Source organism: Littorina saxatilis, linkage group LG12 (genome assembly GCF_037325665.1).
Source record: "Littorina saxatilis isolate snail1 linkage group LG12, US_GU_Lsax_2.0, whole genome shotgun sequence".
Classification (NCBI taxonomy): Eukaryota; Metazoa; Mollusca; class Gastropoda; order Littorinimorpha; family Littorinidae; genus Littorina; species Littorina saxatilis.
This window is the reverse complement of record NC_090256.1, coordinates 22,439,026-22,463,094: the sequence shown is the minus strand read 5'-3', so window position 1 is coordinate 22,463,094 and position 24,069 is coordinate 22,439,026. Positions and strand designations below refer to the sequence as shown.

Genomic DNA, 24,069 nt, shown 5'->3' with positions numbered 1-24,069 from the left:
GGCTTTTTGTAAAAGTTGAGGCGGCACTGTCACACCCTCATTTTTCAATCAAATTGATTGACATTTTTGTAAAGCAATCTTCGACGAAGGCCGGCCTTCGGTATTGCATATCAGCTTGGCGGCTTAACATTTAATTAATGACTGGTCATTAAAAATCTGAAAATTGTAAAAAAAAAATTAAATATAAAACGATCCAAATTTACGTTCATCTTATTCTACATCATTTCCTGATTCCACAAACATATACATATGTTATATTTGGATTAAAAAACAAGCTCTGAAAATTAAAAATATAAAAATTATGATCAAAATTAAATTTCCGAAATAGATTTAAAAACAATTTCATCTTATTCCTTGTCGGTTCCTGATTCCAAAAACATAGATATGATATGTTTGGATTAAAAACACGCTCAGAAAGTTAAAACGAAGAGAGGTACAGAAAAGCGTGCTATGCAGCACAGCGAAACCACTACCGCGCTGAACAGGCTCGTCAGTTTCCCTCCGTTATGCACAAGCTGCGGACTACGGTCATTGTGAACAAATACAGTGCGTTCAGTTTCATTCTGTGAGTACCACAGCTTGACTAAATGTAGTAATTTCGCCTAACGCGACCTGTTTGTTTTTCTACCAGCAGATCTGTCATCAAGGTGACCGCAACTGCGACCATGTTGCTTGCCTTCGTCACATTGTCCAGCTTGCCTCCGCCATCTCACAGCCTGCCACTTGCTTCTCATCACCTTCCGACCACGGGGTCATAGCGTATGGATGCAAGATGATAGCTACACGATATGGCAAGACAAACAGTAGACTTTCTGGGAAGCTTCTTCGAGGTTTTGGCGACCGTAATGCGTTGGACTTCAGATGAGCATGTGTGTGATGATTGTGCTTTTCTGTCAGCACTGATGGCTAAGTCAACGACACTCTTACAAGAAGAGAAAACTGGGATCATGAGCTCTGAATCTGAAGCAGATTAATTAGTTACCGATTGAGCACTTTAAAAAGGACATCCTGTGCATTTCAAAAAGAACACCGCCGATACAAATTCAAGTTCTCCTCAAACAAAGCCCAGAGAAGGGGTTTGAACAATGAGACACTTCGGCCATTAATTACTATGATTAGACTAGAGCAAACTGTATGCTGGTAACAAGGACATAATGTAAATGTGACTGACTGACTGACTAGTTGATTTTTACATCCTCTTCAGACCGATTGGCCTATATTGGGACAGGTGGAGGTAGCGGGTATATATATGATGCTATGCGAGGGGACAAAAACCAGACAAATAGACATGCAAACAATGAACATCATTTATGAGATCGGTTTTTATAGTTCTGAACAGCTGTTGTTGCAGCGTTTCAATAGGGCTGAGCGTGAAGATTTTGTTGGAAACTGTTGGCATATTTTGTGAGGAATATGGTTGGTTTTAAATGTCCACCATAAGAACTGTGCATGATTATGAAGACCGGTTTTCTTCCATCACTATTATGTCCTTTATCACTAATCTGCGTCATTTTAATGTTTATTTGTTAAAAAGTGAATTTGCTGTTGAGTGTGCGTGCGTGCCTGCGTGTGTGATGACGATGATCAAACACAAAAGCACAATGCGATACATAAAAATACTTGAAGGAATGCTCAGGAGAGAGAAAGACAGATTGAGAGGAACTTTCGGATATTCAATAAAAAAAAGCCATTAGAACAAATCTGCTCTGAAAATATTTCTCAAACAAAGCAACACACTTAAGATAATACATTAGTTCCAACACCACTCTGTCCTTGCATTCCTGTCAATTTCCACATTCTCTGAATAAATAACACACATGTATGAAGTAACAGTTACCATTGCATAACAAGTACCAGTATGATACATGCACCCAAAATACATTGGACAGTTGACCTCGTGAGCACCCAAACTAAACACTGACATAGGACAGTAAAACTAAAAGTATTAGTTCCTTCTGGGTCACTAACCTTTAACAAGCTTTCAAATAAATGTACAGCCAAACACTCATAAGAGCTTGACATTTTCTCTGTGTATTTGTACGTTTGTGTTTGAGTATACTTGCATATATATAATATATGTCTATCTGTGTCTCTGTGTACTTACGTTTTTGTGTGTTTGGGGTGAGTATAATGTGTGTGCATGTCTGTGTTCCCCTTTACATTTGCTATCAGATACAAGTACAATTCAAAAGTTAAAAAAGCAAAACAAAAAGTAAGTCCTGACTGAGTATGCACATGAATGCCATTTTCCCAACTTTCTTAAAAGGTAAGCATCCCACAAAAAAAGCATAACGATACACATTTCTGTTCACTGGAACAAACAGATTTCTGATTTTGCATTTTACATGCAGTACATGAATCATTCTCTTAAACAGTCACTTATGTTAAGAGGCATGATGACATTAAAAACTCTGGAAGTTGCCATGATTTTTCTCTTGAGGCACAGCTTATATCTTTTCTTTACACTTCACTCTCCAGCAAAACAATAATATAACTTTCATTTACCGTACTTTCTTTTTCACTTGAAAATCGTGGAGTCGCCTTATACACGACGTCGCCTTATTCTCGGATAAAATAGGTTTCACGAGCACTGTGAACTTGAAATCAATGAGCAACTAACAACCATTTAAGTGAACACTTCGACGTGCTACCATCGCAGAGGTGTGCACCTGGGTTGTGAAGGCATGGGAGAAGGTGTCGACACGAACGATCGTCAACGGCTTCAGGAAAGCTGGCATCATTGAAGCAGACGGTCAAGCCGACAACGCTGTAGCAGACGACGATACCGAACCCGAAACGGAAGAGCTGGTGCCTCGACTTCGACGTGTGGGGACCGCTCGGGTGCCATGTTAGCAGCGGCTTTCATGAACTTCTTTTGTTCAGACTCTGAGGGTTCAGATTTTTCTGGATTTTCAGTCTGGGAGTGAGAGTGACGACGACGACGACAACGAGTGACGATTGAGGTATGCCGCTGATCTTCTTCCCTGACTTTCTGTTTGAAAGTGTTTCGTGCCGATTTTGAGCGGTCGCCATGTTTGATCATTGATGTTGTTTTTTGGGTTTTTTCCTACGTACGATGTTTTTCCTCATTTTTTTTCTTTTGTTTTTTTCTTTCATGCCGTCGCCTTATGCATGACACCATCGCCTTATCCATGACATCACCTTATTCTAGGATTTTTTCAGTTTTATTTTTAAAAGTAGGGGGTGCGCCCTATACACGGCAGCGCCTTATAGTCCGAAAAGTACGGTATATGTCCGTGTCACTTTCTCTTCACAGTAAAAATAAAACAATTCTAATTTCAACAATACACCTCGACACAAACAATACGCAAAAGCACAGGCTCAACCAAATTAGTGAATCATATGCAACAATTTGTGTACACAACATTGGGGTGTGCACGTGAAAGATCCCACGATTGACAAAAGGGTCTTTCCTGGCAAAATTGTATAGGCATAGATAAAAATGTCCACCAAAATACCCGTGTGACTTGGAATAATAGGCCGTGAAAAGTAGGATATGCGCCGAAATGGCTGCGATCTGCTGGCCGATGTGAATGCGTGATGTATTGTGTAAAAAAAATTCCATCTCACACAACATAAATAAATCCCTGCGCCTTGAATATGTGCGCGATATAAATTGCATAATAAAAATTTAAAAAATAAAAAAATTAATCCCTGCGCTTAGAACTGTACCCACGGAATACGCGCGATATAAGCCTCATATTGATTGATTGATTGAATACTCACAGAAGATTTCTTACGTTTAACAAATACAACATTTCAATCATGATGCGCACAACACTATCACTTCGTGCATGCACCAGATAACAACATTCACCGTTCCCCAGTTTAACACACAAAAATCAATTCTAATCAAGGTGATCAAAGTTTTTCATTGCCACAACCTTCAAGTGTCTACTGGTCAATCAAATTCCAAGAGAGATGATCACAGTTTTCACCCAATACATCCTTTTTGAGTTTTAACGTGTCCATTTATTTTCCATAACCATGATCCCATTTTCCCATTTTCCCTGATGCTTCCTGCATCTATTTATCTGGAATTCTTGTGGTAATAAATGTAACCACTTTTCCCCAATACTCGAGGTAAATTAACTCCAGTATTGATGATCACAGTTTTTTCTTGACCCTTTCATTTTAAGGTCAACATGCATGCCTAGTGTTCCCGCGAGGACAGTCTGGTTTGGAGCTTCAAGATATCCTGGCTTTTTTGGGAGACTTTTTGTGGTCTTTGTCTTCAAACAGCGATCTGTCCAAGCCCAGAAAGTTGAGTGCGTTCTGTGCAAGAAGGTTATCCTGGACAGAAAAAAAAAATCAAAAATCAACACAGCTCGGGAAAATATCACATCCAAATAAAAAAAATAGTGAAATTATTGTAAGAGTAGACAAAGAAAAGATAGAACTTATCTTGCAAATTTGATTAGGGGGAGAGAGAGCTAGAGAGTGAGTGTGTGTGTGTGTGTGTGTGTGTGTGTTGGTGTGCCCGCAAGCGTACCTGCCTACATGTATGCATATGTGCATGCATGCATGTGTGTGTGTGTGTGTGTGTGTGTGTCTGTACATGTGTACGTGTGTGTGTGTGTGTGTGTCTGTGTGTGTGTGTGTGTATACCTTTTCCACCTGGCTGAACTCCTCCATAGACTCTATCAGTTTGCCAGGATGATGCTCACCAAGAGGAAAGGGGTAGTCACTGCCCAGCACTACATGTTCCTGCCAATGAACACAAACATAAAGATATTGCAAACCACAGTTTTGAAAGGGGGGGAGGGGTGGGGGGGGGGGGGGGGGTCATGTGTCTTTTGGTAAAAAGTCTTTGCGAAGTCAGGCTCTTTCTTCTTCTTTTTCTTCTTCGTTCGCCACGTTCACTCATGTTTTTGCATGAGTGGGTTTTTAATTGTGTGACCGTTTTTACCCCACCATTCAGGCAGCATACGCCGATTTTGAGGAAGCATGCTGGGTATTTTTGTGTTTCTATAACCCACCGAACTCTGACATGGATTACACTGGGTCTTTTCCGTGCGCACTTGTTCTTGTGCTTGCGTGTACACAAGAAGGGGGATAAGGCACTAGCAGGTCTGCACATAAGTTGACCTGGGAGATCGGAAAAATCTCCCACCAGGCGGCCGCGGACGGGATTCGAATTCTTGACCTTCCGATTAAAGGAAGGCCTTAAAGTAAAACCTTCACTTGAAATACTTTCAGGATGTGATAGGAAGAAAATACTAACAGGCATTTAACAGGTATCTTTATCAAATTTGCTTATGCAATTATTTCAAGCATGTGTACTTGTTAAAAATGAAATGTTTTAAGTTCTTCAAGAAGGATGAAAGTTCCCATCCATAATTCTGGATATCCTGATTAGGAAAATGGTTTCTAGATAAGTTTTCGGATCTTGACACATAAGTCAAGGTGTGTAGATTTGTGCACTTGTTTGCATGAAGTGCCCCCACGTATTGTGTTACAAATCTGAAAAATGCCTGCATAAGACGACCCTAAGACTGAGAAAATCAGGTCTTAAATGAGAGGGAATCTTAAAATGGAGGTAAATTTACACGCTATGAACAATAAATCTGAGAAAGCAGGGTCTGAACAAAGAATGGAAGGGGGGGGGGGGGGGGGGGGGGATGTCTTATATTCCGGGATTCCACTGTTCTAAGTTAATTGTTGGAAGACAGGGTACATTGGACCTCCCCCCCCCCCCCCCCCCCCCCCCCCCCGTTAAAGACCCCACATATTACAGATTCCCCCCCTTTTAAGATAGTCTTTTCAATTTTTTTGCTCATAAGCTCATAAGCCCTGCAAATTGACCCTCCTTTTAAGACAAAGTCTTTTCACATGTTTTGCTCATAAGCCCTGTAAATTGACCCCCCTTTTAAGACTCGACCCTCCCTTTCAAGACCTGATTATCTCAGATTTGTGGAGGGATCAACCCTTACACTGGTGAATTAACCCTTACACTGGTGCAATTCTGTAACACATGTTACATAGCCACTGGTGAATTAACCCTTACACTGGTGCAATTCTGTAACACGTTACATAGCCACTGGTGAATTAACCCTTACACTGGTGCAATTATGTAACACGTTACATAGCCACTGGTGAATTAACCCTTACACTGGTGAATTAACCCTTACACTGGTGCAATTATGTAACACATGTTACATAGCCACTGGTGAATGAACCCTTACACTTGTGCAATTCTGTAACACATGTTACATAGCCACTGGTGAATGAACCCTTACACTGGTGCAATTCTGTAACACATGTTACATAGCCACTGGTGAATTAACACTTACACTGGTGCAATTCTGTAACACATGTTACATAGCCACTGGTGAATTATGAGAGAGAAAAATAAAGAAAAACGGTCATATAGGTTTTCGCATCCATGGGAGGTAATCGGAACCGACCAAACAGACTGAGCCAGAAGCGCGACATATGTCGTGACAACCACAGGGATGTCGTTAGGCGTCGGACATCGGACATATAACGAGGAAAATCCCCAAATGTCCGATTCACATTGCCGCATGTCAGTCATATGTCCTATCGTTTTAGCCTGAGCGTGGTCATTGTCCGATATGTACTCCATTCCTTCGGACAGCGCGATATTCGTTAATTTTCATTTCAAGATACAAATCTTCTAAAAGACCGAACGCTCTCGTGTTCAGCTGACACCGAAGTTGCCAGTGCCGCGTGCGAATCTTTTTTGTTGTCGGGAATTCCCGAACCGTTTGCGGTATGCGCCGTTTGGGTATAACAGTCTCGGTGCAGCGCACTGATCTAAAAATAGTGGATTATTTTTAGATCAGTGCATGCTACAGGAGTACGGGAGACAACTCCAACTGACTAAATTTGTCGTCTGCTTTTGTTTTCGATACGAGACGAAGCACTGAATTATGCCGCTGAAAAAAAACTAAAGCCTGCAAAAGATCAGCATTAGATCAAACCGATCATTTTGTTTTTCAAATTTTATCCAAATCATGCAGTTTGTAATCAAACTAAGAGCTCTGAAGTTGTTCATGTTGGCTTCTTGTTTGTGGTTTCTTTGAAACTAAGCAAATACAACATTATACGCACACTGTGTTTACTATATATTATGTGTGTGTTCTACAGCGCGCGCGCGTGGGTGTGTGTGCGTGGGTGTGTGTGCGTGGGTGTGTGTGCGTGGGTGTGTGTGCGTGGGTGTGTGGGCGCATGACTTTGGAACAATTCCATGGAATGTGTTATAAGCTGTTTGGCGCAAATTCATAATGTCCTATTACACTTTCTGAAAGCGGTCAAATGTCCTATTGATGCTGAAGAACTCAGGACATTTGTCCTATAGGTATGAATTTGTAGCAACATCCCGGCAACCAGGTGACAGTACAGTGGAATCCATCTATAACGAACCTGGGTATAAAAAAATCCCTCTTTTAACAAACTGCCATTGATTTCCCGGCAGACAGCCTTCTATTTCTCACTTGTTACTCTCCGGCTACATTGAACCTTTTGAACTCATTTGCATAACGAACCCCTCTTTAAACAAACACGTTTTCATCACCCCAGAGCCGTTTTGTCTCTAAAAGTCACAAGGCTACAACGAACTGATGTCAATAATTGTCTCCAAAGACAAAAATACACAAACACAAGTGCACGTCGCGTGATGAGCGAACTCTGAACAAACAGCGGGAGGTGCACGGAACAGCCACCGCCGCTGTGTTTTCACTATTCCAATCCGTCGGTAAGACTTCAGATCCAATTTCTAGGACACATGACTGCGTACAAAAGATTGGGCATGCTTCTCTTTTTGACGATTTGCCTTTTCGGTTGTTGTGTACTCAATTCTTCATCAAAGAATATAGCTATTCTGATGAACACGTGGGGGAATTCGGGGGCTGTGATTGGATGGTCTCTTCCGATCATCAAAGCATAATGCTACGGAAGTCGGCCATTTTTCTCAATATCCAAAAGCATATTGTCAATAACAAAGACGCATGGTTCCGGTTTACCCACCTGTACCACACGATGTTTCACTGATCGACAACAGCATACACTGACAACTTGAAATTCTTCTCGGGAATGTTTTTCAGCTTTACAAATGTCGATAGCATACCCTTTTCTGCTAACTTCCCGATGAAACAGGACTAAACCTATTATTTTCTGTCCCTAAACACCACAAAATGCCCAAAGTCGAAAGATGTAGTACAAACAGGGGAGTACAACGGAACAGCCGTTTTTGTGTGCCTGTGAGCTGAGTTCACAGTTGCCGACTGACACACATTTTCGCATTCGGCTTTTCTTATCTTGTAACTCCACACTTAATACCCCACTTCCCCTCTGAAGTATTGATGTACAACCCATGGCACTAACATTCATGTAGTCGTTTATAACTGAGGTTGAAAAATTCGCTTCATGACGAGACAAGTATAAATGCCATTCACCCAAACTGGAAACGTCGCTGCCGTCTGCTCGCTTTGTACGGATTAGCTGTTCTCTTTTCCTCCCCTTGTTGCATCCTAGTTCTTCAGTTGTTTCTAGTTTTCCGTTGATGTTGTGTTTTGGTCTTCTTCATAAGTAGTCTTGTTCAAAATTAAAAAAACTCAAACTTCTTTTTGTTGTATACGAATGAACTAATAAAAAGCTGTTTAACAGCTGTGTTGTCAAATCGAGTTTTTTTTCCCAAAGTCAGTGTGGCGCCTGCGCAAAACTAATGCGCATAAGAAACGGCGTCTGCTATCAAAACCTGAGATCAACGCATCGACGCAAAAACTGTCATTTTGTAAGTTTGGAACAACAAATAAAGGTCAGAACAGCTATATAATCGCTATTGTATTTTCAGCGTAGCAATAGGGTCCGATATTTAGACTCGAGCAAGTATAATGCGACTCGTCTTCGACTCGTCGGCATTATACTTGTCTCGTCTAAATATCGGACCCTATTGCTACGCTGAAAACACAATAGCTGTTAATGTTTATGGGAAATATCTCGCTCCACTGTTTTTGAAGGGACCGTCTAAAGATGGCGCCCACTGCCCCAGAAGCACGTGTTGCTGCCAATACCTTACGTCGCTACTTGCAGGCAAAGTGCACCGATGTCTGTGACTTGGATATGATCTCCAAATTGGAGTGTACAGTGGAGAAGTGTGCCAGTTCTGAGGAGCGTCAGACAAACATTCTGGACTTTTTCAAAACAGCTTAGTACGTGTGTCGCGGCAGTGTCTTTTTTGACGGACACTGAGATTGATCAGAATGTACATGTACATGCTTTTACACAACTTTTTAAATTTTACTTCTAAAATTGTGACAGTAAAGTGAACATTTGAACTATGCCTCTCTCTATGGATTATATTATGAAGCTGTTGAAAACATGCAGAGATTGTACTCTCCAAGGAAAGATCGATGGGACGATCATTTGAAGGTGAGTGGGAAAACTTGTCTTAAGGCCATTTAGGGTTGAAAACTCAACAGCGAATTGCTGATATAACAAACTAAAATGTATCTCCCTTGAGATTCGTTGTACCCGGACTCCACTGTATACGTAAAGTAGCGCGACATATGTGGCGACAACCAGCCTAAGGGTTAAAAGGGGGGTTCCACAATACCAAGGACTGCCAATATACCTTGCCGATGACGTCTACAAGCAGACTCAAGGCTCTCTTGTCGTGCACCAGCGAGTCTGTGTAGAACTTGCCCAGGTACTCTCGCGGCCCTACTTCGTTCTCCACCGCACACAGGTCAGGTCGGACGTTGAAACCATGCTCTATGCGGCCAACCGTGAAGGGGAAAGCACCACCTGCATATAACAAGGGCAACATAAATGCACAATTCTTAATCCCGTTTGGGGGCCGGGTAGCTCAGTTGGTAAGAGTACTGGTCCCATAAACAGAGGGGAGTTAAGCGCTCTAAATGCATACGACATGTGTAATAGAGTAAGTGAGAGTTATTCAGAACCATTCTCCTGGCACCTGACAGAATAACAAGAATTGATATGTGCAAAAGCTACTTTCATCCTCATTCTTATTTTATTCTGGAAGAGTACTGGATTAGTGATCCGCAGGTCATGGGTTCAAATCAAGTCATGACGGACACGGGTCAACTTTATGTGCAGTCTCAGAGACGGTATTTATGTCCCAAGCCTGTATCACAACAGGGGCACAAAAAAGACCTTGGTCATTCTGACATAAGTGTATGTAGCTGATTATTCCTAAACACGCACACAACTGGGTAGCGCAACTCTTGTTGTTGCTAGCTTTCCTTTGGCTTTGGGAGGAATGGACCTGAATTTCGCAGCAATAGGATAATAAAATAAATGAAATGAAATGAAAAATGAATTGAACCCTTGCCCACATCATTGTACATCAATCTCTGCTTTTTTTTCATTTTTCATTTTAATTACTTTATTGTCCCATCACTGGGAAATTCAGGTCGCTTCCTCCCAGTTGAAAAAGCTAGCAGCAACAGAGTGGCGCTACCCAGGTGTGTGCCTGTTTTTGTGTAACCAGCAGAATGACCGAGGTCTTTTACGTGCCATAGTGGATACACGGGGGTGGAACATGGATACCATCTCCGAGTCTGCACATAAAGTTGACCCGTTTCTGTCACGGCCCAGGTTCGAACCAGTGACCCTCCGATCACAAGTCCAGTGCTTCACCAACTGACGGGTGCAGTGGCGTGGTAGCAAGACGTCGGCCTCCTAATCGGGAGGTCGTGAGTTCGAATCCCCGTCGCTGCCGCCTGGTGGGTTAAGAGTGGAGATGTTTCCGATCTCCCAGGTCACCTTATGTGCAGACCTGCTAGTGCCTTATCCCCCTTTGTGTGTACACGCAAGCACAAGACAAAGTGCGCACGGAAAAGATCCTGTGATCCATCTCAGAGTTCGGTGGGTTATAGAAACACGAAAATACCCAGCATGCCTCCCCCGAAATCGGCCCATGCTGCCTGAATGGCGGGGTAAAAACGGTCATACACGTAAAAATCCACTCGTGCTAAACACAGGAGTGAACGTGGGAGTCTTAGCCCATGAACGAAGAAGAAGAAGAAGAAGCTTCACCAACTGAGCTACAGGGCCACCCTGTGTTATGAACACTAGGCAGAAGTCAACAGAATGGTTACCTTCTGCAACAATAGTGATTTTGTGAGTGTGTGTGTGTGTTTTATTCTGATCTCCAACAGAAGAAGACATGTTTCAAGGTTTTAATTGCCTCACTGGGTTTTTTCTGACATAACCGATCTGCTGCAATAAACGTATGTTTTGGTTCATTCTTCAGGGTAGCACAAAGCTCTTTAGTGGTCATTTCCTCTCAGTGTGGCTTATGATTTGAACTTTTACAACCTAAAGCTTTGATACTTTTATCGTCCAAAAACTTTGTTCTGAGAGTTAAGAAATCATCTTTAGATGTGAGTGTGAAGGGGGTGTTTGCAATCACAATTGATCCAAGAGAGATTTACTCTGCATATAATATGTGTCACCAGACAAATTTGTTATGGGATAAATCACCTGTTTTTACTTTGTATTTGTTTATGTGTGGATTTTTGTATGATTATTTTTGCAATGCGCTAAGAACTATGTTAGGATTTAAGATTTACTCTGCATATAATATGTGTCACCAGACAAATTTGTTATGGGATAAATCACCTGTTTTTACTTTGTATTTGTTTATGTGTGGATTTTTGTATGATTATTTTTGCAATGCGCTAAGAACTATGTTAGGATTTAAGCCATATAAATACCCTTATTATTATTATTATTATTATTATTATTATTATTATTACTACTACTACAGTGGAACCTCCCTTTTAAGACCTCCAACAATCTGAGACAATCGGGTCTTAAAAAGGAGGGCGTTTTAAACTTGGGGTCATTTTACAGAAGTTATGGACAGAAAGCCTGAGAAAACAAGGTCTTAACAAAGAGTGAGTCTTAAAATGGGGGGTCTTAAAAGGGGGGTTTAACTGTAGTTACCTCCATGTGCGAAGCACACCTTGAGCTTTGGAAACCTCTCCAGCACCCCTCCAAACAGCATGGACACTATGGCGGCGGTGGTCTCTGCTGGCATGCCTGTAGAAACCAGAGAAAAGGTCTCAGGTCACCAATACCCTATGGAACAATAAGAACAACAGACCTATTTCAATGGGGCTGTGCTAATCCTCGTATGACTAGTGTAAATCAAATGATATCCGCCACATTATGGTTCTTGATAGACGCATTCCAGAAATAACTCGGTCGGATTTGTATGGGCTGTGGAAGACTTGCCTTCCCTCAGAAGTCCAGAGGCAGACAAACCCAAATGACACTGTAAGCTAATCACTAGAGAGCGGAGTGTCCTCACACATGGTCGGTGATCTGTACACTGAGGGACGCGATCACATCGGCAATGAATATAGTCACCCCTGATGTGAATACTTTTGAATCAAAAGAGTGTGATATTTAGTGGACTGTGCAGTAACCACAGGTTGGAGCTCATTTTCACCAGGAAATCAATCGTTAGCATGATGTCCCTGTCACGTGGGTTTGTTTGCCCCAGTATTTCCAAGGGTGAGTAACTCTTTCACAACCTGTAAATACCCAACAGAGTTATTTCCGAACATCATCTATTAAACCTGATCTAAACCCTTATGCTCCGTCAGCCTTGCCCAAATATGAAGCTCTCACGAAGAGATATCAGAACTATATGTATTACAACACACAAGTATCAACAACAAGACTGGGGAAATTACGTTATGGGTGACAAAGATAGTATCTAGACTTTAAAAACAAGCCATCGGAGTGGCCAGCTAGCACTTTGTGATGTAGACAACGATGACAACAAACAAGAGAACTTGCATTTTTTGTCAAGATTCAAAGAAAAAGTAGCTGCTTGAAAAATGTGTGCTTGTGGTTGACCAAAAGAGTTTAGTGACTCACCAACCAACCAAGGCAGCCAGTACTTCTTCATACGCCCTCCCTGTTCCATATCCCAAGGATGCACAAAGATGGCACATTTGTGTTCTTCTGCAGCCTGACACAGTTAAAAAACAGTTTCAAAATCATTTGAATATACTTTTCTGTTAGACCCATGCACATTCATCTTTCAGCAAATTAACAGAATGTTTTTGTTTTTAAAAGTGAAAGAAAGAAGAAAAAGAAAACAAAAAAGAGGGGAAAGACTTGTCAAGATGTTTAGTTGTACGCTTAAAATTTGTAGGTCCATAGAGTCCAAGAATCAAAAAACAAGAAAGGTAAGTTGTTGGAATGATTATAATTTGACAAAACAAAACAAAACGTTCACAAATATTTCGACCCAACGGTCTTTACAGTGCACAGACAAACAATAAGTAGACAAAACTTAGCTGGATGAAATGTGCGGCCGCTTGCTAGCAGTTTTCCTACTCTAGATGCTTTTAATTAGTCACATCATTAGCCGGCGGAAAACCGTAAAAATTGTAGGTACAGTAGGAACAAAATATGTTATCTAAACTCACATAGAGTCCAAGACCTTAAGGAGGAACACAAATTTGTTTTAAACATAAACGACTTGCCTCACCATGATACAAGGGACATTACTTATCTATTTAAACAACCACTTGCAACCATTACAAGAGAACAGATACACACTATCTAGAAGAAGCAGTAAAAGTGACAAAGATGAACCACTTACAGCAAATATAGGCAATAACTCTGGTGCATCAAGATTCCATTCGTTTATGTGAGATCCTATCTGCACCCCAGGGAATCCTGCAACACACACACACACACACACACACGCAATTACTTACTGGTCATCATTTGTTCTAACATTACTTGAATTTTTTTTTCTGCGCACATTAAACCTGCACCCTTATACTACCCTCTCCTTCTAACAAAGTCTGAAATCAATTTCAAATTTAAATGTAAACAAGTCGCGTGAAGCGATATAAAAACATTTAGTCAAGATCAACACCACAAGCCAGTCATCGCCGAGACTACATTTAGATAGTCTCGGCTAACCATGCCGAAGACAGAGACGGGACACGCTCGCCTCCGCGAAGCACGTGTTCATAGTACCTACTGAACCTATTTTCTTTCATTCTGAGCACATTTTTAGAGTTAACATGACTTATCTATATATTTTTTAATTCAGGAGAAGATGAGGAATACAATGCAATCATTTTTAAATCTGCTTCTAAAAATTCGATTTTAATGACAACTTTAATGAGCAAACTAATTAATTAATTTTTAAGCTTCCAAGCTGAAATGCAATCCCATAGTCTGGACTTCGTTGAAGATTAATTGACCAAAATTTCAATCAATTTGGTTGAAAAATGAAGCTGTGACAGTGCCGCCTCAACTTTCACAAAAAGTCGGATATGACGTCATCAAAGACATTTATCAAAATAATGAGAAAAAAGTGTGGGGATATCATACTCAGGAACTCTCCTGTAAAGTTTCTTGAAGATTAGTCCAGTAGTTTTCTCTGAATCGCTCTACACATACACACACACATGGTATACACCACACCCTCGTCTTAATTCCCCCATCTATGTTAAAACATTTAGTCAAAACTTGACTAAATGTAAAAAGAAAACACCACACACACACAGAACAGACCCAAGTAAAGTGGTTACAAAGTAGTAAAACAAACAGCTTTATTCAGTTTATCTCATTCAGTCTACAACATCAGAGTAACACAAACAGTTCATCCATGAACTACATGTAGAAATTAGTGTCGACACAAAACTTCACAGTCTCACCTAACTCCTTTTTGCACCTGATGAGTTCTTGCACAGCCAGCTCTGGCGCCTGCATAGGAAGGGTCCCCAGCCCCACAAAGCGAGTGGGGTACTTCTTCACAACATCAGCAATGTCATTGTTCAAGATCTGACTCAGATCCTGTGTGTCCTTTGGCTCGGCCTGAGACAGAGTTTAATGTAAACGTTTCTGTCAGAAATACACCAAATTTATACAAATACTGTTTAATCTCAGTCTCTCTGTCTCTCTGGTGTGTATTGCCAATTAATAACAACCTTAAACGATTCAGTGCTCTTTCGGAATCAAGATATTGTATATTTTGCGAAAATGTAGCCGAAGATGCACACCACTTCCTCTTATGCTGTCCATTATATACTCTCCGTCGCGATATAACCTTCGTGGTTGAAAACGACGTTAAACACCAAAGAAAGAAAGAATTATATATTCTGATTTAAGAAAAAGATTTATAGGAAGCATGTGTGTATGTTCTGTGTCTATCATTTTGTCATTTTCAGATGTTAAGAGGTGTCGCCTCATTGCTAAGTTCATTTTCCACGCTATAAAACGTTGACAACTGCTTGTTGAAACGCTTAAATGTTAGAAATAGTACCGTTGTAATTGTAAATGATCATTATATACCATGTGAGGGTAAATGTGTAAGACGTGTATATGTGTAAGTTTCCCCTAACCCACATCCCCTCTTCCCTGGTTTGCATATGGGCCAATGGCCATACATACAATAAACCATCCAAAAGTCAAAAAAGTCTCTCTCTCTCTTTCTCTCTCTCTCTCTCTCTCTCTCTCTCTCTCTCTCTCTCTCTCTCTCTCTTTCTCTCTCTCTCTCTCTCTCTCTCTCTCTCTCTCTCTCTCTCTCTCTCTCTCTCTCTCTCTCTCTCTCTCTCTCTCTCTCTCTCTCTCTCTCTCTCTCTCTCTCAATTGATTTGTTTAAAACTAGTTCTTTCTATTCTGGTGCACACCTTTGGAATTCACTACCTGTAAACATTAAGTCATGTCTTTCATTCTCTTCTTTTAAGAAACAACCACAAAAGGATCTCTCTAACGCCTAAATCAGTGTACATTCTGTACAAGTGTGTGTGAGGATGAGGGAATGAGATTGAGTTTATGGTATGCGTTCATACACATTAACTTTTAAAACAAATGTGTCTACTTTTCCTTACATGTTCCAAGGACATTTGCACATAGCAATACATGTTGTACATGTATATCATGTTTCCAAAATGTTTTGCTATTGTATTCATCTATTTCCTGTCTTACTTTATGATATTGATGGTTTGTTAGTCATTGCTCTTGAGGATTACTTTAAATCTTTATCAATGTGTTTATTTTTTGTTATTTTGTTTTGTTATTTTTGTTTTGTTTTTTGTATTAGTTGAATTGATCTTTTTTGCTTCAGAGTGTTTGCTTGTTGATAAGTTTTGATTTTTTCCTGTTTGTTTACTTGTTTAAATGTTCATGCAGGTTGTTTAATTGTTTTCATTCTAGCTCTTCGTTTTATGTTTATGATTAGCTGAAAGAAAGGACCATATGGACCTAACGCTATAATCCTTATTTTATAAAGTTTTCGAGTTCAAGTTCTCTCTCTCTCTCTTGTTTGCATGTCTGTGTTTGTTATTCTTTGCTGTTGTTTATATCTATTACATTTGTGCTTATAGCTACTGCCCCTTATCCATGCAATGTACTGATAGAACATTCTATGAATAATGAATTGCACTGCAATGAGCTTAGTTGAGTTCTAGTATGTTAACGTTACCGGGATTACAAAAGAGTATATATATATCTATATATATATATACGACTTGTGTCTGTGTGTCTGTGTCTTCGCGATGCACGGCCAAAGTTCTCGATGGATCTGCTTCAAATTTGGTGGGCTTATTCAGAGAGACCCCGGACACAACCTCATCGATGAGATATTTCAACACGTGCTCTCAGCGCGCAGCGCTGAACCGATTTTGGTTCCACCTCAGCTATTTTGGTTCCACCTCAGCTACCCGGGCCCCCATACCGACACACCAAAGCCAAAGTTCTCGGTGGATCTTTTTCAAATTTGGACACCGTATTCAGCTACACCCCGGACACAATATCATCGATGAGATATTTCAACACGTGCTCTCAGCGCGCAGCGCTGAACCGATTTTGGTTTTTGTGTTCATTTCACCATTCCCAGTAACTCTTCCTTATCTTCTCCATGTTTTCAGCGTTTACCTCCCTTCCTTCGTATGGTGCACTATAGTATGAGGGGGCATCTTCGGATATTCCCGGCGTTCTGTTACTATTTTTAGAAGGTCACCGCAGTGTCCAGAACGTAAATTGGACCCGTAAATTATCCTCACTGTAAAAGTGCAAAGGTCGAATCAATTTATAGCCACGCGAAAACTACACTGTCATCTATCTCTCTATAGATACGGCTTCTCTGTGTTTGTGTGTGTGTGTGTGTGTGTGTGTGTCTCTCTATGTGAGCAACACCTGGGGATTGTTCAGTTCTGTTTGTGATGTGGTCTGGCGGCTTTTGTGTATTTGTATGTACTGGCCTTCCTTTGAAAAGCCATAACAGTTCAAAAGGGCTTACAGATAAGCTCTAAATTGCTCAATCCTGTTTGAGTGGATTTCGCCTCCAAAGGTGATTAACACGGTTACATTCGTCGACAAGGATGGGACTCGATATGGTCAGGAATGGCATTATGGCCACTGAATCATTTTCGTGCTGTTCCCATTCCACGAATCTGGGAGGGACCTAAGCTTGGCGGGTCCATTGTTCGGACCCGGCGAAGCCGGCGTACGGCTCTAAGTACTTCTTCCCGGCGAAGCCGGCTATCCGGCAAAGCGGGTATTCATCTAGTATATATATACTGTTCAAAAAAAGAAACGCATAGCTTGTAATATTTGGATAATTTAGTTATATGGCTACAAGGATATCCACCAAACTGCAGAAAATGTTTATCTGGTCGTCGACCTTTCGTCCATTGCCACAAGTGAGCTCTGCACGTGACGCATGCGTTATCAGTGGCTACAATGTCAAAATTGCTCATTTGGCATGACCACTCGTCATGCTTCAGTGTAATCTCGTGAAACTCGGGGAATATTGAGCTCTCACCATGTCTTCCAAAACCCATAAAAGCGGATTGTTCGCCACAAAGAAATCAGACGACAATTCAGCGACGAAAGATGGCCCGATTGAGCAGAGAAGACCGCCAAATTGCATTGTGTCGTTTACAAGCAGGCCAAAGTCAAAGTGCAATCGCCAGGCACTTCCACGTGTCCCAGAGCACCATCAGTAGACTGTGGGTCAGGTTTCAAGCCACTGGCTCCGTTGCTGACTTGCCACGAGCGGGAAGACCAAGGGCGACAACTGCTGCTCACGACCGCTTCATACGGCTCCGCCACCTCCGGAATCGTTTCCTGTCGGCCTCATCTTCTGTCCAGGCTCTCCCCGGGCCACACCGATTATCGGACCAGACCGTGCGGAACCGCCTGCATGAAGCTGGTTTGAGAGCTCGCAGACCTCACAGAGGAGCTGTCCTCACCCGCCGCCATCGCCAGAACCGAGTGCAGGGGGGCAACCAGCACCTTCGCTGGACCGTCCGGAATCACTGGAGACACGTGTGGTTCAGCGACGAGTCCTACTTCCTGCTCCAGCGACATGATGGTCGGAGGAGGGTCTACCGGAGAGTAAACGAACGTTACGCGCCCAACTGTGTGGATGAGGCACCCGTTCATGGTGGTGGAGGCGTCATGGTGTGGGGGGCGATCAATACCGCTGGAAGGAGCACCCTGGTGCACGTCCAAGGGCGCATAACTGCCCAGCGATACGTGGAGGAAATTCTGCGCCCACACGCCTTTCCTCTTCTGGCTGACCAGGATGCCATATTCCAGCAGGACAACGCTCGCCCGCACACAGCACGACTCACCACCCAGTTCCTCACCGACCACCATGTCCAGGTGCTTCCCTGGCCATCCATGTCGCCAGACATGAACCCGATAGAACACCTCTGGGATGAATTGGACAGACGTGTGCGCAGGCGAGAAGAAGGGCCGGCAAATCACCGCAATCTATTGCAGGCACTTCAGGAGGAGTGGGACACCATCCCACAGCAAGATATCCGGCATCTGATCCAGTCCATGCCCAGAAGGTGCCGGGCAGTTGTTGCTGCTCAAGGCAGTCACACCCCCTACTGACTTGACAGCCTCGGCACCTAATCGTATTGATTGACTGATTGATTTGAAGATGCAAATGAACTGTGTGTGCATTCAACTGTGTCCATACCAAATTTCAAACAAATAATCTAAATATTGGATTTTCTGTTAATTTTTTCGAAAAATAAAACAAATTTGGCAAGTAGCAACTATGCGTTTCTTTTTTTGAACAGTATATATACGACTTGTGTCTGTGTGTCTGTGTGTCTGTCTGTCTGTCTGTGTATGTGTGTATTCGCCATGCACGGCCAAAGTTCTCGATGGATCTGCTTCAAATTTGGTGTCCATATTCAGATACACCCCGGACAAAATCTGGTCGATGAGATATTTCGATTTTGGTGTTTTTTTCGTACCATAACTCTTCCTTATCTTCTCCATGTTTTCAGCGTTTACCTCCCTTCCTTCGTATGGTGCACTACAGTAGGAGGGGGCATCTTCGGATATTCCCGGCGTTCTGTTACTATTTTTAGAAGGTCACCGCAGTGTCCAGAACGTAAATTGGACCCGTAAATTATCCTCACTGTAAAAGTGCAAAGGTCGAATCAATTTATAGCCACGCGAAAAATACACTGTCATCTATCTCTATATATTTATACATATAGATATATATATATACGGCTTCTGTGTGTGTGTGTGTGTGTGTGTGTTTGTGTGTGTCTGTAAAAAACACCTGTGGATTGTAGAGTTCTGTTTGTGATCTGGTATGGCTGCTTTTCTGAGTCTGTATGTCCTGGCCTTCCTCTGAAAAGCCATCACAGATGGAAAAGGGCTTAGAGATAAGCTCTACATTTCTCAATCCTGGTTGAGTGGACTTCGCCTCCAAAGGTGTCTCGGCACTCAGTTACATTGGGCGCCGTCGACAAGTATGGGACTCGACATGATATGATCAGGAATGGCATTATGGCCACTGAATCATTTTCGTGCTGTTCCCATTCCACGAATCTGGGAGGGACCTAAGCTTGGCGGGTCCATGGTTCGGACCAGGCGAAGCCGGCGTACGGTGCGCCACTCAAGCCGGGTATTCGGCTCTACTTGCTACCCGGCGAAGCGGGTATTCATCTAGTTATACCATGCAGGCATTGAATAAGGGTGAAACAGAAAGCCGCACAGAAAGCACCAAGATAATCAAAACAAGTCGCATATATTTAAGATAGTCTCGACTAACCACACCTAAAAACCGAGACGGGTCACGCTCGTCTCCGTGTAGCGTGCAAACATACTATTACTAAGTATTTAGGCTTACTTAACCTATTTTCTGCAATTCTGAGCACATTTTTAGAGTACACATGACATATGTACATACTTTTGAATTCAGGAGAAAATGAGGAATATGATGCAATCATTTTTAAATCTGTTAGTGAAAATTTGATTTAATGACAACTTCAATGAGCAAACTAATTAACTAGTTTTTAAGCGTCCAAGCTGAAATGCAATCCCATAGTCCGGACTTCATCGGAGGTTGCTTGACCAAAATTTCAGTTAATTTGATTGAAAAATGAGGGCGTGACAGCGCTGCCTCAACTTTCACAAAAAGCCGGATATGACGTCATCAAAGACATTTATCAAACAAAAGAAAAAAACGTCTGGGGATATCATACCCAGGAATTCTCATGTGAAATTTCATAAAAATCGGTCCAGTAGTTTTCTCTGAATCGATTGACACACACACACACACACATACACCACGACCCTCGTCTCGATTCCCCGTCTATGTTAAAACATTTAGTCAAAACTTGACTAAATGTAAAAAGGAGACATAGGTGTTTTTTTTACAATTCATTATAAACAATAAAACACACAGCAATGCTGTAACAAATATGGAGAACAACAAAGAAAATTTACCCAGTAGTTGAACATCACTGGAACTGTGGACAACACCTGAACAGAGACACCTGGAGATTAAAAAGAACTGTTGCTCATAAAACAAAAATAGAAAGGCACAAGATATGCATATCATTCTGAGTGTGTGACTGTGTTTTCACATGAATCATATGTGTGTGTGTGTGTGTGTGAGAGAGAGTTTGTATGTGTGCGTGTGTCTGCATCGAGCAGAAATTTGGAACTTCTTTTTTGAACACAGGTCCACAATTACTTCCTTCACTACACACACATATATATATATATACACATACATATGTACTCTCTCTCTCTCTCTCTCTCTGTCTCTCTCTCTCTGTCTCTCTCTCTCTGTATCTCTATCTCTCTCTCTCTCTCTCTCTCTCTCTCTCTCTCTCTCTCTCTCTCTCTCTCTCTCTCTCTCTCTCTCTCTCTTACCCACGCACACACATACCTGTAGCATCCATCTCCTGTATGCGTGCTTCAGGCAAAAAGCAGTTGGGGTCAACTTCACGGAAAAGTTTTCCGTCTTTCATCATCCGGGCTCGGCCTTGTGCCGGGTGAGACAGCTGGATGAACCCTCCGTACCCATATCTCTGGAAATCAATCATAAGACAAAAAATAAATTATAGACAAAAAGAAACATTCGCAAGTACAGTGGAAACCCCCTTTTGAGACCTCCAAAAATCTGACAAAGTCAGGTCTTAACAAGTCGCGTAAGGCGAAAATACAATATTTAGTCAAGTAGCTGTCGAACTCACAGAATGAAACTGAACGCAATGCCATTTTTCAGCAAGACCGTATACTCGTAGCATCGTCAGTCCACCGCTCATGGCAAAGGCAGTGAAATTGACAAGAAGAGCGGGGTAGTAGTTGCGCTAAGAAGGATAGCACGCTTTTCTGTACCTCTCTTTGTTTTAACTTTCTGAGCGTGTTTTAATTCCAAACATATCATATCTATATGTTTTTGGAATCAGGAACCGACAAGGAATAAGATGAAAGTGTTTTTAAATTGATTTGGACAATTTAATTTTGATAATAATTTTTATATATTTAATTTTCAGAGCTTGTTTTTAATCCGAATATAACATATTTATATGTTTTTGGAATCAGCAAATGATGGAGAATAAGATAAAGGTAAATTTGGATCGTTTTATAAATTTTTATTTTTTTTTACAATTTTCAGATTTTTAATGACCAAAGTCATTAATTAATTTTTAAGCCACCAAGCTGAAATGCAATACCGAAGTCCGGGCTTCGTCGAAGATTACTTGACCAAAATTTCAACCAATTTGGTTGAAAAATGAGGGCGTGACAGTGCCGCCTCAACTTTCACGAAAAGCCGGATATGACGTCATCAAAGACATTTATCAAAAAAATGAAAAAAACGTTCGGGGATTTCATACCCAGGAACTCTCATGTCAAATTTCATAAAGATCGGTCCAGTAGTTTAGTCTGAATCGCTCTACACACACACACAGACACACACACACACACACACACGCACATACACCACGACCCTCGTTTCGATTCCCCCTCGATGTTAAAATATTTAGTCAAAACTTGACTAAATATAAAAAGGAGGGAAATATCTTAAACTTAATTTTCACATACATGACACATGACTGACATCTCTCTCATTGTGTTAGGGTTGAAAGATCTGTTTAGCTACAGAATATAAACTATCAAACAGTTTCTGCAGAAAACCATTTTTATACATACAGGCTTCCATGTGCAATTTTACTACTCTAACAATGGACATTTTTATATATTGGAGATTCCTGTTTTACCTTTTCACAAAATAATGGATCAAAGTATACGTTGTGTGAAATTATAATTGTGGTTAAATTAACTTCATTGAGGTCATGACTGAACTAGTTTACATAATTATCATAGAGTTCGGACTGTTCTGTGTATGCACAGTACTGTGTATCTGCTTGAAACCTTAGCCTGACATTAGATGAACTATGAGTGAATGAGGCATGGCACACCTGCTTTAGCATTTAATGCTGTCCCACTTTCAATTAACCACAAGGCACAGAACGTACACGCCTACTCTGTAGCTGATGATGAATATTCGATGACCATAGCAACACGGGCGCAGTGGCGTGGTGGTAAAACATCAGCCTCCTAATCTGGAGGTCGTGAGTTCGAATCCCGGTCGCTGCTGCCTGGTGGGTTAAGAGTGGAGATTTTTCCGATCTCCCAGGTCAACTTATGTGCAGACCTGCTAGTGACTTAACCCCCTTCGTGTGTACATGGAAACACAAGACCAAGTGCGCACGGAAAAGATCCTGTAATCCATGTCAGAGTTCGGTGGGTTATAGAAACACGAAAACACCCAGCATGCCTCCCCCGAAATCGGCGTATGCTGCCTAAATGGCGGGGTAAAAACGGTCATACACGTAATAAACCAGAATCTTCAATATGCTGAAGGCGGATGTGAACTAGAAGAAGAAGAAGACAGCTTGATCCATGCTGTTTACACGTACCATGCATGTCAACGTAAAAGTGAAATCAAAAGTCAATAGGTCTCGTGGATGTTTAATACACCTCTGTACCAAAGATGATGAAAGGGGTACACTCCTGTCTTCAACGAGTGATTACAGTTCCACTTTTAATTTATAAAATGATCTGTGTAAATATATATGCAAATGTTACAAAGGTCTATAAGCAACGCTTATACTATTTCAACTCGGTCTGAAATTGCAATATCAGCTGAATAGACCAATAAATACCAACCATCCCATAGCCCCTAGTCCCTAGTCAAGTTACCAGATGATGAAATAAGCAACACAATTATAATGCACTCGTTTGCGAGATTTATGTCAGTCACAACATTTCGTGTGCACGAACAAGCACATGCTAGGTTGTCAACAAACATAACCCCCAGCAGACATGTTTACTGCACCTCTTTCAAATCAGGCCAGCTCTCGGGAAGAATGTGAGTGTGCAAATCTATCTTCATCGTCTTTTCACTTGACGCACGATGGTTGTCTGTCGTGTACGTGTACGAATGCAACAAAATGGTTCCAGACTGTGTAGCCAGCACTGTGTGCGTATCTGGTACACTGTTGACCTTGTAAGAGTTCAAGCATCGTCCTTGACCTCGACCGTGTCATCTTCAATTTCCACGAGGGTGTGTATTTTTGACCAATGAAAAAAGTGGAACGGAAAAGAAAATGACAATGGTGAACGCTGAAACTGGAGTGGTACTATAGACCTTCATTTTCTATAAGAAACATCAGGTGGTCTTGTTTAGCAAATAGTAGTGTCGATACAATGAGCATGTGTTCTACGGTGACGGCAAGTCACAAT

At 41.6% G+C, this 24,069-nt stretch overlaps 1 protein-coding gene across 1 annotated transcript; it reads right to left on the bottom strand.

The window, feature by feature from the left end:
• Nucleotides 1-1,696: 1,696 nt before the first annotated feature.
• LOC138981528 (2-amino-3-carboxymuconate-6-semialdehyde decarboxylase-like) lies at nucleotides 1,697-23,845 on the bottom strand. The gene is made up of 10 exons (XM_070354475.1): nucleotides 23,663-23,845; nucleotides 21,206-21,347; nucleotides 20,758-20,807; nucleotides 14,706-14,865; nucleotides 13,634-13,710; nucleotides 12,901-12,994; nucleotides 11,959-12,054; nucleotides 9,617-9,789; nucleotides 4,630-4,728; nucleotides 1,697-4,314 (listed from the first exon to the last, which is right to left on the bottom strand). The coding sequence occupies exons 1-10, from the start codon at nucleotides 23,717-23,719 to the stop codon at nucleotides 4,210-4,212; spliced, it is 1,053 nt and encodes a 350-aa protein (XP_070210576.1). The 5' UTR covers nucleotides 23,720-23,845; the 3' UTR covers nucleotides 1,697-4,209.
• Nucleotides 23,846-24,069: the final 224 nt, after the last annotated feature.